At 47.9% G+C, this 16905-nt stretch overlaps 1 protein-coding gene across 2 annotated transcripts; it reads right to left on the bottom strand.

Annotated features, from left to right (window-relative positions):
* Positions 1 to 4079: 4079 nt before the first annotated feature.
* CHTOP (chromatin target of PRMT1) lies at positions 4080 to 16530 on the bottom strand. Of its 2 annotated transcripts, none has more exons than XM_081173859.1 (6): positions 16167 to 16530; positions 14434 to 14514; positions 9986 to 10136; positions 7647 to 7833; positions 6068 to 6205; positions 4080 to 5007 (listed from the first exon to the last, which is right to left on the bottom strand). In XM_081173859.1, the coding sequence occupies exons 2-6, from the start codon at positions 14496 to 14498 to the stop codon at positions 4805 to 4807; spliced, it is 744 nt and encodes a 247-aa protein (XP_081029985.1). In that variant the 5' UTR covers positions 14499 to 14514; positions 16167 to 16530; the 3' UTR covers positions 4080 to 4804. The 2 variants fall into 2 exon arrangements, with proteins under 2 accessions (XP_081029985.1, XP_081029986.1); XM_081173860.1 differs by having other exon boundaries at positions 7647 to 7830; positions 16167 to 16529.
* Between the last annotated feature and the right edge of the window lie 375 nt (positions 16531 to 16905).

The following is a 16905-nucleotide window of genomic DNA, read 5'->3' as shown; positions in this document are numbered from 1 at the left end:
ATAAAGAACAGCCTTTGGGAACGTGTGGAAGCACACCAAGGCCGGCAGCCAATGGGAAGCGTCGGCACAGGCGGCCGCCAAGATTCCGGCCAATAGGCGCCTCGGGCCCATCAAAGCTTGGGGAGGGGGGGAAGCGGGGCGTGGCCAGCCCGTTCCATGAAAGGCAATATATACGTTCGGCGGACTCAAAAGGGAGCAAAAGCTTTTGTTTTGGGCTGTACCACTTTCTTCAGGAAAGGGGGGGGGTTATTTGAGGCTTTGCGAGCTCTGCAGCTGATGCAAATATATATGCAATATCTGGCTTCTCAGCTCAAGAAACTGGCTTGAGACTTATTCTCCCGACAGAGCAACATGCAAATGTCATGAAATAGAAAATAAACCCTGAACCACACGCACCATTTTACATGTGAACTACTAAATGAAAATCCCTGGGGTGGGCAGAAATAGAATCCTCTCTTAGTTCTGGAAACAAGGCAAGACATATGTGCTTATAGTTCAGGTCAGGTCAAGTGACAGGTTTTTGAAGCTGTTTTCTCTGGAGGCTAGCAAGGCTGCAAGCGATGGGCACTGCTGTTGTTGTTTAGTCGTGTCCAACTCTTCATGACCCCATGGACCAGAGCACGCCAGGCACGCCTGTCTTCCACTGCCTCCCGCAGTTTAGTCAAAATCATGCTAGTAGCTTCGAGAACACTGTCCAACCATCTCGTCCTCTGCAGTGGCGTAGCGTGGGTTGTCAGCACCAGGGGCAAGGCAAGTAATTTGCGCCCCCTAACCTGTGGATTTGCACCCCCTAACCCTAACCCCCAGATGTTGCGCCCGGCGCCCCCTGCACCCCCCACGCTACGCCACTGGTCCTCTGTCGTCCCCTTCTCCTTGTGCCCTCCATTTTTCCCAACATCAGCGTCTTTTCCAGGGAGTCTTCTCTTCTCATGAGGCGGCCAAAGTACTGGAGCCTCAGCTTCAGGATCTGTCCTTCCAGTGAGTACTCAGGGCTGATTTCTTTCAGAATGGAGAGGTTTGGTCTTCTTGCAGTCCATGGGACTCCCCAGCACCAGAATTCAAAAGCATCAATTCTTCGGCAAAGCTACCAGTCCTGAATGATCAAGGGGTGTGTGTGTGTTGTTAGAAGCAAAGGAAGATGCTTCAGAGCCAAACCGCTGGTTCATCTAGGTTTAGTACCATCTACACCAGGGCTTCCCAAACTCGGGTCTCCAGCTGTTTTTGGACTACAACTCCCATCATCCCTAGCTAGCAGGATCAGTGGTCAGGGATGATGGGAACTGTAGTCCAAAAACAGCTGGAGACCCAAGTTTGGGAAACACTGGTCTACACAGTCAGTGGAATTCATACAGGTGTATTTTCCCACCAGTCCTACCTGGAGATTAAACCTGGGCCCTTCTACATGCAAAAGCAGATGCTCTACCACTGAGCTACTTCCCCTACTTTGCTGCATCAGTAACACTCCTTGCTCAACACCTCTATAGATGCTACCCAAATAAAAACATGAAAGCATTTTTGCATGACAAGCACCAAAGTGGCTAGGCAATTTTTTTTTTAGCATTAATGGGGTATTCTTCCATATTTCCAGAGGGCATCAATTACCATCACCTCTGCAAACATCTCACAGCTCCAGCTAGTTCTGAACAAGATTCCCCATGGATCAGATATTTAAAGCCAGCTGCTAACAATGCTTCATAGCAAACTACATTGATTAAAAAAAATAACAAGCTTAGGGGATGTATTCTAAGCCAGAGGGCATTTGTGGTCCTAAAATCTGCTCCCGTAACCATGGTTACAGCTGCAGCAGTGTCCCCACACATAACCACAGGCTTGCACCCCATTGCATAACCACTCGTCTCTTACCTGTGTCCCATCGTAAGCTGCACTCTTTTCATTCATACCCTCAAAGCTCCTTCAAATTTAATGGTGGATGGAAAACAAAGGCTTTGGGAAAACAGAGGTGTGTAACTAAGCAGAGTGGCTGGTAAAGAACTTTCCCTTTGCTGGTATCAGCAGGCAAAGAAATATTTGAACAGCTTGCATTTTTGCTAGAGGTGGTACCACTGACTCCAAATATGAAATACTGAAATCTTCTTTGTTTCACATTCTGTGTTCGGCAAGTTTCAAAACTCCAGAGATTGACCATTATTATAGTTTTGGATGAATTTCTGGAGGGGTAAGTGTGTTAAGGGACTATTTGTTTTTCTGCAATCACTCAAGGATCTTGTCGCATCAACTTTTGTGGATTGGGTCCACAGATGCACCTGACAAAAGTAGACTTGAGGCCAGAAGAAATCTGTTAAATTGTTTGTTTTTGGTAGTCTGGAGAGGAGGAAGTGGCTTGTATCTAAATGCGACATATGTACAAATCCATCCATTTCTGCATCTTTTCCTCCCTGTTTCAGACACTAGAAACAAGCTGGGAGACAGATACTTAAATTGCAAAACAATGCTCATCTCTATGCTTAGGGACCCAGAGCCAAGGTTGTTTCAGAGATGGTGAAAAGTAAAGGACCTCTGGATGGTTAAGTCCAGTTAAAGGTGACTATGGGGTTGTGGCACTCATTTCGCTTTCAGGCCGAGGGAGCCGACATTCGTCCACACACAAGCTTTCCGAGTCATGTGGCCAGCATGACTAAACCACTTCTGGTGCAACAGGACACTGTGACGGAAACCAGAGCGCATGGAAACGCTGTTTACTTTCCCGTTGCAGTGGCGCCTATTTATCTACTTGCACTGGCGTGCTTTCGAACTGCTAGGTTGGCAGGAGCTGGGACAGAGCAATGGGAGCTCACCCCGTTGTGGGGATTCGAACCGCCGGCCTTCCTGCGGCTGCTCTTAATGTTGTGGAGTTTCCTCCAAAGAGAGGTTAAATTGGCTGTGTTTGTTATCCCTCCGTTTAGACAGGCCTCTAGAAGCTCGTGCAGACAAAGTTGATCACTGGGCTGCAAATTTTATTTTAGTGGCTGGTTTTCAATATGTTGTAATGTATATTCATTCTTGTTTTAACTAGTGTGTTTTTATCACGGTGGTAGTTCTAGTTACGAACTTAATTCGTTCTGGAGGTTGGTTCTTAACCTGAAACTGTTAACTAGAGGCGTGCTTTCACTAATGGGGCCTCTTGCTGCTGCTGTGCCGCTGGCACACGATTTCCATTCTTATCCTGGGACAAAGTTCTTAACTCTTCCAGGTTAGTGGAGTTTGTAACCTGAAGTGTTTGTAACTCGAGGTACTACTGCATTCTGTATTATTCTGTATTTGTAATTGGCGTATTTTAAATGCAGCAAGCCTCCTTGAATCCCAACTTGGGAGAAAAGTGGGATACGAATATATAAAATGAAATACCGTATTTTTTGCTCTATAAGACTCACTTTTTCCCTCCTAAAAAGTAAGGGGAAATGTGTGTGCGTCTTATGGAGTGAATGCAGGCTGTGCAGCTATCCCAGAAGCCGGAACAGCAAGAGGGATTGCGCTGCTTTCACTGCATAGCGATCCCTCTTGCTGTTCTGGCTTCTGAGATTCAGAATCTTTTTTTTCTTGTTTTCCTCCTCCAAAAACTAGGTGCATCTTGTGGTCTGGTGCGTCTTATAGAGCGAAAAATACGGTAGATGCACCAGGGCATTTCCTGCAGGGAACACACTGGCAAAGCAGATCCCTCCTCCCAACCGGTGGGTTAACTTTGGCAAGTGTGTAGGACTGCCCATCTATCAGTCAGCTGACACCCTCATGATATGAAATGATAGGCAGGAAGGTGCTCCACCTACCTATTAAAAGATGACCAAAAAGGTCATAGTAGTAGTGGCTTATTCAATTTACTGTAAGTTTCCAACAACAGTCCCCGCCCCACCAACAACAAAAAACCAAGACAAAGGCATTTTTTTCCTTTTCCCTGCAATTGTTTCTTATGGTAAACCAGAAAATACAAGATGCCGTTCAAAACCAGAACAGAACAGTTGAGCTCACAAGACACTGGGCGGCAAATAGAGAAAGACATTTGCCTTCCTAGTGTCTTCAAACACACACAAACAAAATACCAACCAGCAGGCTGGCCACAAGAGCATAAAAATAAAAATGAAAAGTTTGCTGCCATTGTTTATTATTATTATTAAAAAAAAAAATCTGCTTTCGGCCACAACAGGTTTGGTGAATTAAACACTAGTTGGGCCTAATCCTTTTTGAGGGTTGGAGGAAGGAGAGGGGCAGGGAAGGAAGAACTCCACTGATTTGTGCTCACCATATATAAAAGTCACAGAATTATTTGTTGGGCCTGGGGTATGGACGTAAGCAGAAACATCAGAAACGAAATATGGGATTCAGCATCACTGTGCATGAGCAGCCACCTTGAAACCCAACTCTTACGGCAGCTGTAGCTGCCGAGACTGCAATTTATAAGCACCTGAGACCTTCTGTCTACAGCAAGGTCAAAAAAAATTTTTTTTGGGGGGGGGGAGTTGAGGAAGACAGGAGAGGAAGGTGGACAGTTATGCATGTAATGTCCTGTTGAGGAGCTTCAAGATGATGCCATCTACAGACAGCAGGTCAGTCACATTTGTTTTTGGAAGTTGTTTAAGAAATGTGTGTGTGCGTGCATGTAGATTAACACACAATTCTCTCCCGCCCACCAGTTTCATACAACGCAGGAGTATCAAAATGCAAGAGAAACCCGTGAAAGTTATTGTCTCCTACCCCTCCCCACGCCGTCAGGGTGGCTGTTGCCGGTCGTGGCTTACAGGAGAGGGCTTGGGTGGGGAAGGACCAGCGCACAGGACACACAACCTCAGCGAGTGTCTACAGCAAGGGTGGGTCAGTCGTTGGCTTCGGGGTCTGTCTGGGCCATGTAGGCGTCCAGTTCGGCATCCAGGTGTCCTTTCGTTTTCGACATATAGGCGTCAAGCTGGTTGTCGAGCTGCTCCTTGGTCAGGGCGGGGCGGGGGGCGCCTCTGCCTCGTCCCCGGCCTCTCCCACGGCTGCCAAAGCCGCCTCGTCCCCGGCCCACCATGCCACGACCTGGGCGGGAGAGGAGGAGGAGGACAGGGTTAGGCACTGCACCACTGGAGCTCAGCTGCCTCCTCTTCTAGGATAAAGTTCAAACCCCCCCCCCCCGCTCCCGCCCCATAGCCTCCCCAGTGCAAAAGATGGCTAAAATGCGATCAGAGGGCTGCTGTCAATCAGAGTAGACACAGAAAGCTTCCTTCGACTGCACCAGGCTATCGGTCCATCTAGTTAACTCAGAATTGCCTAGATCAGGGTTCCCCAAACTTGGGTCTCCAGCTGTTTTTGGACTACAGTTCCTATCATCCCTGACTACTTGTTCTTCTAGCTAGGGATGATGGGAGTTGTAGCCCCAAAACAGCTGAAGACCCAAGTTTGGGAAACCCCGGTCTATATTGATTGGCAGGGGCTCTCCAGTGTTTGAGGAAGGGGATATTCTCAGCCCTTCCTGGATATCAGTGACTGAACTGTGGCTCTTTTGCATTCACAGCTGATGTTCTATCACTGAGTTATGGCTTGTCTCCTAAAGTTGAAGCAAGATCCCAGATCTTAGTTTTCCCGATTAAATGGCCGATTCTAGTCCTCATAGAAAGCTGCCTTATGTTGAATAATAATGTTTGTCTATCCTACAGAGCTCTTTTGGGTTTCAATGTTTTTCCTGTGTTTGGTTTTAACGTTTTTTGCTATTCCTGCTTATTCATTTCAAGTCGCTTCGAAATACTTTGGTGTAAAAAGCGGCAAACGAATATAACTGACCTCTCCTGTGCTGCGGTTTTCACACATGCAGTAAATCTACTGTATATTTTTGGAAAGCTGTTTGTTCCTTCGCTAAGCATTTAGATGCCTCTTAAAGATACCGCAACCAAATTTGGCATGCCGGTTCCTGAGGTGATGGAGCAGGTTTTCGTCTTAAGTTTGGAAACAGCTGGAAGCCATTCTGAATCGAGATGGCAGACTAAACCTTTTCAGTACGGGACTGATGTTTTCGCTTCTTAGAATTTCTCTGCAATGCCAGGTACGAGGCTGCAGGAATAAAATGAAAGTGAGTGTAACATCCCAAGTTAGTTGTGCTCACCTCTGCCGCCAATGCCACCCCGGCCCATGGCTCCTCTGCCAAGCCCTCCTCTGCCAAGCCCACCCCGTCCTCTAAGGCCTCCTCTTCTCAGGCCCATTCGAGCAGCTATGCCGCGTCCTCCCCGAAGTAAACCCTGTCCTTTAAAGGGGAAGAGAGAGAGAAAGAGAGAAAGAGAGAGTCAACCATCAGTTGAGCTTTTGAAGAAAAGGTCTTGCCAGCAAACTCAGGATATTCCTGCACTACAGGTCTACTTTCAAATTCTACAGTGGCTTAATAATAATGGTGTCTCCAAAGCACATGCTTGAGAATTCTCTTTTGGATCCTAGCCCCTTCACTGGTTGTCGGCTTCCTATTTCAAAAAAAGTTGCAACAGCCCAGGTAACTGTTATGCCAAAATGCGCTATGGCAAATGTGGGGAGGCTTTGTAGCCTTAAAGTTGCTGTTGGACTCCCCTGTCCCAGCAGCTGGCATGGCCACAGTCAGGGATGATGGGAGTCACAGCTGAAATTTGACCACCCATTACCTAAGGGCTTCAAAGCCTACCAGCCTCGTTTTCCATTTTCCAGGCTTCTCGCTGCAATTACAGAAGCTAGGGACTTAAAAAAACAAAACAAGCAGAGCTTACTCCAGGATAGCAAACTTAGCTGAAGAGAAGCAGAGCTCTGCTAAAGGCGGCTGAGTCTTTGGTAATATGGTGCCCTGAACAAGGACAAAAATCCACACCCCCCAAATATCTTATTTTAGTAATACTTCCTTTTGGTACAGTTGCATTTTTATGGATCTTAGTAAATACATGTTTTTAAATAATAATAATAATAGTAATGATAATAATAGTAATAACTATTATTAGCCCCCTTGGTAGTATGTCCTAAATCTGGCACCGGAAAACTGTTTCATCTGTTGGGGGCAGGCTCCCAAGTTTCTCTTTCCTCAACTCCTTGCTCTCCCACCCCCTCTATCAAGTTTGCACCAAGTATACTAAATCCACTGAAGTCACGCCATGCAATCAGACTCATGTAGATTAACATGTGGACTATGTCAAAGTTTATGTACTGAGCCCCCAAACTGGGGGAGCAGAGCACACAGCAAACAGGCTGTGTGAAGAATGGACATCAGTTCTGCCCCCCCCCAAATAGTATTATTGTTCATCAGATATATCTTTGGGGGGTGTCAAGTGATATTTGGCAAGTAAAGTTTGGGGAGCCTCAGACCTGAGCTGAATGTGGCCCTCAAGATCTTCCTATCTGGCCCTCAGAACTCTCCCAGGCCCCACCCCTCATGGGCCCTGCTTCACACCCTCTCCTTGAGTGTTTTTGCCTGGCTGGGACGTGCCTTTGAACTCTGACCGTGCCTCTCTGGGTGGAAGATGGAGAAGGGCACGCGTGTGTATGTACAGAAAGTAGCCTACGGTACAAAGGTAAAATTGGCCTTAACTTTTCCACCCATTGTTCCTCCTTGCCCTGCCCAACACTGGCACGTGGCCCTTCTTGGAAGGGTACCCAGAAAGGATTGCTGCCTCCAGACAGAAAACGGTGCCGCCCCCCCAGTCCTAAGTGAACTAATTCACTGACACACTAACCTCGGAGGGGAATTCCTCCCCGTAGCAACGCTCTGGTGCCACGCCCGCCGCGCATGGCTCCTCGGGGCAAGCCTCTCTGACCCATGGGCAAGCCTCGGCCCCCTAACACACCCCGGGCCAGGGGTCCCGCCGGCCGGCCTAAACGTGCCTGGATGTTGCTCTTCCCCAGGCGTTGCTTCAGGCTCTTCTGGAAGAAGAGAGTGTTAGACAGGAAAACGTCGCACAGAAACAAGCAGAGAGCAGCTGGCACGGAAGGGCGGGCGCAAGCTGCTTGAGATGGAAGTAATTGGGGGGGAAAGAGAGAGAGAGGGTCACATGTGGTCACCATGGCTCTTGGTTCAATGCAGGAAAGGTCTGGGGAAGAAAAAGGGTGAAGCAGCACGGTTTGGTTTGAGGGAATGAAGATGTGCCCAGAACATTTTGAGAGATGCACTGCATTTTTATTTTAAATACCATTACATAAAACCTATGCAATGGTCTATCACATCAGCAGACTAGTGCATAATGGATTATTATGTGAGTGACAGTAAATATATGAAATGTTAAACATGGTTCTCCAGCTCTCGCAAGTCACCTGGTAGCTCGTGAAATGATACCAAGGTACATCCTAACTAGATTAGACAAAGGGAAAGGAGGGGACCGCAGATGCACCCTGAGATGAATCAGAGCCACCTTTTGCAAGTAGGGGATGACCATGCCTCTCTTTCAGGGAGCAGCACCCATTCAGGACTCTACTGCATTTTAGCTCCATCTGTCAAGGCTATAATAAAAACTAGGTTGTGGGATATCGAACGCCAAGAACTAACAGTAGCAGCAGAGAAAACATCTTCCCCTCCTTAATTTCAACTTTCTTGGGCGCATGAAACCAACCACAATTATCTTGAATTTCTGGTTAACTCTCAAGAACGAAGGGCATTTTCGCTGGCCAGGTTTAATTCAAATCCATCAAACTTCCTTTGGGGAAGGTTCTCAGGCAGGGCGGAAGGAGAAAGAACTTGCCCATGTGAAGACCACCTGGTGGAAACCCTTACACATACGGTTCTCAATTGTAAACTATATGCTGATCTGTCAGCAATTTCTAGATCAACTCTGTATCTCCAAATGGGAACCAGAGTTGGAGGTCATAAATTTTCTATTACTGGGGAATGAGCAGGAGCTCACCAAGTTAGTGGCTAAATATCTCTATCTGGTTTTTTGTCGTCGAAATACACTGCAGACGTCTGATCTCCCTGGAGACCAAGAGATGTGACGATAGGCTGCTCTGCCTCCTTTCTTTTAGCAAATGTTTTGTGCCACTGGGGAAGTGGTAATTCTGTATTGATTTGTTTTGAATGTTTGTATGTGATGGCAATAAAAGGTCTGATGATGATGATTTTAGTTCCTGCCATATGTTCTCATTTAAAAAAGGTCATTTCACACAAGTCGTCCAATGGAGCAGCACCTGCTACACACGTGTCACGGCTGCCTGCGCCACCACGGGGCCCAAATGTAGATGGAGACTAATGCGACACAAGGGGGAAACGATTGCATGATCAAAACCAGCAAAACTGCACCACACCCCTGGTCCTCTGAGGCCCAAACTCAGAAGGACAAACTCTCCCAGAATGGGATTTCGGTCACAAGCCTGCAATCTTTTGGGGCTTACCACAGCGAGGTGCAAGGGAACCTCCTCTGCAGTGGCCAAGTCCCTGAGATCAACCCACGTTGCTTTAACCTTACGCAGCACAATGACATAGGTGGCCATTTTCTGTTTCTGGGTTGATATGCAATCGTTCTTGTCTTTTGTGTGGTTGCGTTTGCGGTTTCTTTTTTGTTATTTTTCACACAATGAATATTAGAAGTAAACAAATAATGGGTACGTCTATGTGGTGCCTTCCAGATCTGTCGTGAACTACAGCTCCCATCACACACCCTCCATCACTGACTGAGCTGGGACTGATGCAAGTGGCCACCCGAAACAGGTGGAGGGCACCAGGTTAGCAACCCCTGAGTGAAGCCATATGGTGATTGCTATGCAGTCCTTCCTTAAGAGCCCTGGTGGATCAGTCCACCTGGACAAAGGATTATTTCCTAGAAGGCAGCAGGAGGTGTTGTGGGACGTAGCCCACCAGCAGGAACATCGACCAAAGATTTGCATAAGGAGAGCCTTGCGGGGTCAGGCCAATGGCCCATCTAGCCCAGAATCCTAATCTCACAAGAGGACCACGCTGTGGGAAACCTGCAAGCAGGACCCTGTGGTTTCCAGAAGCTGGCATCCATCTATCACACCTGTGTTTCCCACCCAAATGAAGCCCCCGGCTGCCAAGGCTCCATCGCTGGCTCTCCTGCGCCTCTCTCACCTGCTTGAGCTTTAACGCAGCCTGCACAGAAGGTCTGTTCTCCATCTGCTGGGCCAGCCTCCTGTTCCGGGCACTGGCTAGCTGTTGCTGCTGCATGGTGGCTCGAATGTTCACGGGGATCGGCTGTTTGTTCTTCAGCATATTAGTAAAGCTTCAAGGTCGAACAAAACGGGTGTTTAAACAAAAGCTTGTCATTACAAAAGCATCTCAACTGGCATTTCATGGCCCTTAAGAGTGGGCGGCCGCGGCCCACAATTTTTTTTTTAACGCCAACAACGTGGTACACATTTTAATTTATGGCAGGTTAATGAGCTACAGACTTTTCCTCGTTTTCCAGAAGACGTGCAAGGACAGGACATTCAAAAGGGTGTGGATTAGTGCAGTATATTTAAAACAGAAGTGATTTTTTTAAATAAAAAAATCAAATTTCATGTGATCTCAAAACGAAGAAGCAAAGATGGAAAAAGCACACAAAGCAGTTAAGCAAGATGGAGAGAAAGGTGAAGGGAAAGCAGTGCTGGTTCCAAATGGACTGACTCAATTGGCCAGCAAAGGTAGGTTAAGAGAGGAATTGCCAAATCAAGCTGCTTTGAACCACTAGGTCATCTTGAAGCTGCAACGGACCTCTTCTCCCCATAGGAACCAGCCCAGACCCTGCAGTCTTCATCTCAAGCCCTTCTCATTGAGTGCCCCACCTGAGGGAGGTGCGGAGGGTGATCACACAAGAACAGGCCTTTTCTAGTGGTCCCATGCTGCCACCCGCTGGTCCCAGGAAGACATGCCTGATGCCCACCTTGCCAATCTTTAGGCATCAGGCCAATACTTTTTAACTCAACCAGGCCTTTGATTAATTAATGTTGCCGTCTGTGGCAGTGCTCAGCTTTAAGCAGGGCAGGTAGGCCTTGGTCCTTATTTATATGTAGCTATATTTTGGTATGGTTCATGGTTTCAGAATCCCCCTCACTCCTGGGGATTTACATTGCTTTTTAAAGTTATATTTCACCTTGTCAAGCTGCTCTGATACTTGCTATATAAAACGACCGATATGATAAACAATTATTATTATTATACAATGCTCCAAAAATCACAAAATTAAAGAACCAGCCCTATCTTTAATAACTCTCCTGGCAGCCACAGGCAGTGAGTACTTTTAGGCAGGCCATGTGCCGAAAGGATGGGGGGCTGAGAGGTGAGAGCTACTAGTTTCTTAGCAAGCTAGGCACTTTCATTAGCTTATTTATGAGGGAGCTAGGAAATGGCACGTGTGTGTCCCAGAACTACAATCCCAGGGGTTTCTAATACGATGACAAAAATCGTTCCAATTCTTATGGCAGTTTCCATCTTTTGGACACATAAGGGAACACACAAACTGCCAATCGGCTTTATGCCACTAGCATACTGCTAGATTTGCACCCAGTCTAAACGAGGGTTGGATCCAGATTCTGAAAGGCGGCTGCTGCTCAAAAACAAGGTTTTTCAGCTCTCCCTTTATGGGCCTGAGCAGCACCCTAAACCAGGAGACACAAAGGGCTGCCAGCTGGAAAGAAACCAGTCGTTGGCAGGAAGCGTTCTCTGCTCATGCCGGGGGCATTCAAACCCTATGAGTAAGGATCTCAAACAGCACACAGGATGTGCTTTCGAAGTCAAGTTTGGACCTGGCTCCAGAAATGGTTCCTTCAGCAAGTAACTGGCCATGCTGGCTGGGGCTGGTGGAAGTCAGGAGCCCAACTGCAGCTGGAAGGGCAACAGGTTTTCCCCACATGGAGACCCCCCTCCCCACCAAAAACTCCATGCCCTGGCAGGTGCAGGAACAGAGCAAGGAATTGGAGCCTGCTGCCCAATCTAGGCCCAGAGCCACAAGGTCAAATGCAGACAGGACAAGGGCACACTGGTGAGCAACTGTTAAAAATGAGTCATAAATCAATCACATTACGGGAGGGGTATTTCTCGGACTAAGGCGAAACTATGAAGCTCCTTTGCCATTTTTGCTTTTGGTTTTCTGGATGCTGTTTAAGTAATATTGTGATGTTTTTTAGTATTGAAATGTGGGGTTTTGCTATGCTATTATAATTGTTAATGTTTGCTAAGTTATTGTAAAAATAGGCTTTGTAGCATTTGTTTGCAATGTGTTCCCGTTTTCTTTGTTATAAGCTGCTCTGAGCATGATTTATTTTCTGGAAAAGCAGCATACAAATTGAGTGGCTGAATGAAATCAAATGGATTTTCTCTGGGCAAGGACCTTGCCCCTTTCCACGTCTATGATGCCACTCACCCTACCAAGTTAGCAAGGGTTAAATATCAAATAGTACTAATACAACCTTCAAAATACGATGGGAAGCAGCTACCCCGACAGTGGAGCCCAATCTCGTTGGTGAAGCCTTCCAATAAATCAAAAATATGAGAGCACGCCACTAACATACAGGAAGCCCCCTACAGTGTGGTGTGGCCTGACCACTGGTTCCCCAATTGAAGGGTCCGGCATGGGAGAGATGGCCACAAGTGCAAACCTGTTGCTATGGAATAGAGCAGAGCTTTCCAAACTTTTCAAGTTGGTGACACGCTTTTTGGGCACGCATCATTTTGCAACACAGTAATTCAGTTTTACTAGCAAACTGGAGGTTAAACTAACCCTTTCCATTGCCAGGAGGAGTGCAGGGAGCGTTCGTGCAACACAACTACACACTGCAGCTGACACACTAACGTATTGTGACACAGAGTTTGGAAAACTCTGGAATAGAGTCTACAGCAGGTGTGGGGAACCACCGGCCCTCCAGATGTTACTGACTCCAAGTTCCATCAGGTCCAGCAAGCATGGCCAACAGCCGGGGATGATGGGAGTTGTAGTCCAGCAACATCTGGAGGGCACTAGGATCCATGACTCCCAGGGTTTAACAAAACTCACACACCTACAATTTTGAGAAGGGGCAAGAAATCCAAAAAAATTCAAATGGAAACTTAGAATTCATTTTCTGAATGCCGAAAGGCATGTTTCCCACTCCTGGTCTACAGCATAGCTAGCAGGCTCCCCCGATTGTTCAGAAAGGCTGCAAACCCTATTGCCTGTGTGTGTGTGTGTGTGTGTGTGTGTGTATTCCTATCCAATAATGCTATGAAGATTTACTTGGAAGTGCACTTGATTGAGCAAAGTGGGACTTAATTCCAAATAAGCTTATGTAGGACTGCACTGTTTATTAAATAGTATTCTGCAGATTGCAAAAGGACTATCCCTACACCCTCAAAGAACACCTGATGAAAACTTTAGACACAAATGAAATGCCAATCCAAGAACAGGAGATATGTTATTCAGCAACATGGCTGTAAAAAGGCACAATTTATTCTCTAACAGAATAGACATTATGTAAGGCTAGAAAGAATTTTGTTTGCAATTGTAATGTCATGCATTTATACCAAAGGTGGGGGGAACCCATGGTCTTCCTGGCGTTGTTTGACTAAAACTCCTTGTCCACTGAGCAGGCTGGCTGGGGTGGATGGGGAACTGGAAGTCCAGCAATACCTGGAGAGTGACAGGTTCCCCATCCCTGATCAAAGAGCAGCTGACTGCGAGTTGTATGGTCTCCTCAGAGCAGACCTACTGAAATTAATGGACAGAAAGGATGTAGATGCCCAACTGTTTCAAGGGACCAATTCCAAGTACAACTACACCCCTACAGAGCAGCTCAAGGAGTTTCTCAGATAATCCAAGCCTGCCATACCTTTGTACACTGGATCCCTCTTCTCCTGGCCTGCCATTGAAACCAGCTGTGCGTTTCCCAGAGAGATGACCAGGTTTTAAGATTACCAACCCTCTTAACAGAGACAGAGTACACAAGGGCCACACAATGTAAGCACCACCTATTAGTTGGAAATTTTACATATAGGAATGCACTGTAGAGGAGAGGAGAAAAAGGAAGGAGAAGAGAGGGCATGCAGAGGGCAAAGGAAGCAGATGATGAATGGAGCGGAGCACTTGCCTCTTACAAGGTCCAAGGACTGTGGCCAAGGAGCCTTCGGGCTGATCAGAGCGGCCAGCTGCCTGCCTCTTACAGGCCAGACCACACAAGGATGTGTGTCCGCCTTGGACACCGCAGCAAAGCCTCCTGCAGCTTAGGTCACATGCTACCGCACTGCAGGGGTCACCTATATAATGTGAACACATGTGGAAGAAAAAAAGGAGGGTGCGAGGTTTTCCTTAGAACACATCCCACCAGATTACCGTTTTCAGCTTTATCATCAGACAGACAATTTTGGCCCTTTTAACCTTGTGTACCATCGCTTGCTGTCGGATTTAAGGCAGACGCAAAGCTGCCCCCCTGCTTCTCTGCATCTGGGTAGGTTAAAAGCAGGGCAAGGACCATGTTGGCTCTGGATATCGAACACAGTGATAACTAAGCAAAAATAAAAATTAAAAAAAAATCTTATGAGCTGAAGTTGGCCGTTGGGCTCCTCACCGCTCGTTGAGGGACATCTTGGTGGTGCTCTTAAGCACGACTTTCGGCGCTGACTGCGCGGCCATCTCAGGTCCCCAGAATCTGCAAAAGAAGAAGACAGGGCCAGTTCAGAAAAAAGAAAAAAACATTAACTGTTGCTAAAGGAAGAGCTTCTTCACACAGCTCACAGCTAAATGTTGAAATTCACCTACAAGAGGCAGTTACAGCCACTAACTCGGCTGGCTTTAAAGGAGGATTGGAGAAATTCCTGGGGGATAAAGGCTATGGATGGATACGAGCTATGATGGCTAATTTCTGCTTTCATGATCAGAGGCAGTAATGCTTCTGAATACCAGCCCTCGGAACTGGCAGGAGGGGAAAGCACTCTTACACTCGGGCCCTGCTTTTTGCTATCTGGTTGGCCACTATGAGAACAAGTGGAAGGACTACATGGGTCTTTGGCCTGATCCATCGGGCTCTTATGTTCTGGGAAGCAGGGAGTTCATTGGTCCTCTTGCTAGTAGCAAAAGCATCTGCCTCACAGTCAGTCTCAGGGAACTTTCCCCCTCTTTTTAAAAGAGCCAAGCAAGATTCCTCAATACAATTATGGAGGAGAAGGCTATCAACAGCTACCTGAGCCTGTCTTCACATGCAGGGTAAGTTCCTAACTCACTGAGGGTTTGAGACCTTATCGTTGACCCTCGCCTAGTTTAGTTGGCCAGTCAAATTCATTTCCCAGAAGGAGCATTACTGTGCTACAGGAGGAGTCCACACTGTGGTGCATTCATTGGTGTTTCAGGGGCCTAATCTGGCCCGCCAGTCGATTTAATCCGGCCCCCATGGCAGTATATGTCCCGGGGTAAAATCCAAAAAAAAGCTCAACAACTTCAATCCTAAAAGAAGCTCAACAGCTTTGGTTGGCCCTCACACATGTTCACTTCAGCAAATCTGGCTCAGAGTTCTAGTCCCTGCTCAGCCATGAAGCTTAGGCCAATCACTGTCTCTCAGCTCAACCTACCTCACAGGGTCATTGAAAGACCAAATGGGGGTGGGGTGGACAACCAAGTTCACCACCTTGGCAAAAAAGTGGGATATAAATGTAATAAATAATAAAGGAGGGCAGAGTAGGGCCAACATCAAAAGTGATTTTATACAGGTTTTTTCTTTCTTTTTTAAGCAGGAACTGAGGGCAACTGAGTTTCCTGACCTTTAAAAAATTAAATCTTTTTTTTTTTTTTTTTTTTTGTCTGACGGGGCTGATATGGAGATACACCCAATGCCTGAGCCAAAAATCCACCTATATCTGTAATCAATAAATTCGTGGCCACTTCTAATTCAGATCCTTGTCTGCTTGAGCTGATTAATCACAACTTAACATTTAGCCACTGCTGGGGTGTGTGTGTCGGTACTGCGACTGGGCCCGCAATAAACTTCGCGGCAACTTCCCCCACCTCTTCCCCCCCCCCGAAAAAAAACACTGATTTTACAGGAGACCCATTCATTCATTCATTCTGGAGAGAAGGGAATGCATGGGAATGCACTGGAGTCGCCCCGCCCACCACAGAACCCCGTTGCATCCGGGCATTCCCCCGCTGCTCGCCAGGCTTCTGAACCGGTCACGTGCGCGGCCGGGGCGAATGCCTCTCTCTTTCCCCCCCCCCCAACCGGCGCGGCCTGCTGGAAGGCGCCAACGGTCCTCGAGGCCCCGCCCCCTCCGCGCGCGGCCTACACGACCCAACGGTCTCCTCACTCACCGTCGGGGGCGGGGCTCGCTCTGCTCTGTCTGCGGCTCCGGCAGGGCCAGCGGAGGCGGCGGGAGGCTCCGCTCAGGCTTAGCCCGGCCTCCCCCGTCAGGCGCCCCAAACGCAAAGATGGTGGCGGTGGTTGGTTCCCCCCTCAGCTTCCCCTCCTCCTCCAACCCTCCGTCGTCTCTCTCTCGGGAGGACGACGACGGCGACGACTCTCTCACTTCAGCCGCTCGGAGCCTTCCTCGCTTCAAATTCCCCTTCAGAAAGGAGCCCGGCAAAATGGCGGAGCTTTTTTCCCCCAAAAATTAATATATATATAAAAAAGGCCGGAGCTGCGCACGCGTCAAGCAGCGGCCGCGCGTGCGCCAGGAGGTTGAGGTGAGGCTGCCTCTCTGCGCATGCGCGAGGAAACGTCCTCTCCGGATGGGAGGAGGGACACGGAGCGCCACCGTGGTTACGTCTGGTAGAAAGAGAGGGAGGAGGCGGGCTCCGGTGTGCTACGTAGAGTGGTTGGCCGTTTGTCGCTTTCTGAGTGGTTGGAGCTGAGGGAGGGGCGTGGCTCTGCCGGGGCGACGCTCATTCTTAAGAGAGGAAGTTTTTTTGTGAATGGATGGAGTTGGTTTAGAAGCGTGCGCGGTTTAAAGGGGCGCGGCTGCTTTTAAGTGCGAGGGGGTTTCGGAGCGAGGCCTGCATACAGTGGGTTGAGGCTTGTGCATAAGAACAGAAGGTGTTTCCTGTTGGAGTA

Source organism: Podarcis bocagei (genome assembly GCF_964188305.1).
Source record: "Podarcis bocagei genome assembly, chromosome: 16".
Taxonomy (NCBI): Eukaryota; Metazoa; Chordata; class Lepidosauria; order Squamata; family Lacertidae; genus Podarcis; species Podarcis bocagei.
This window is presented reverse-complemented; position numbering and strand designations above follow the sequence as displayed.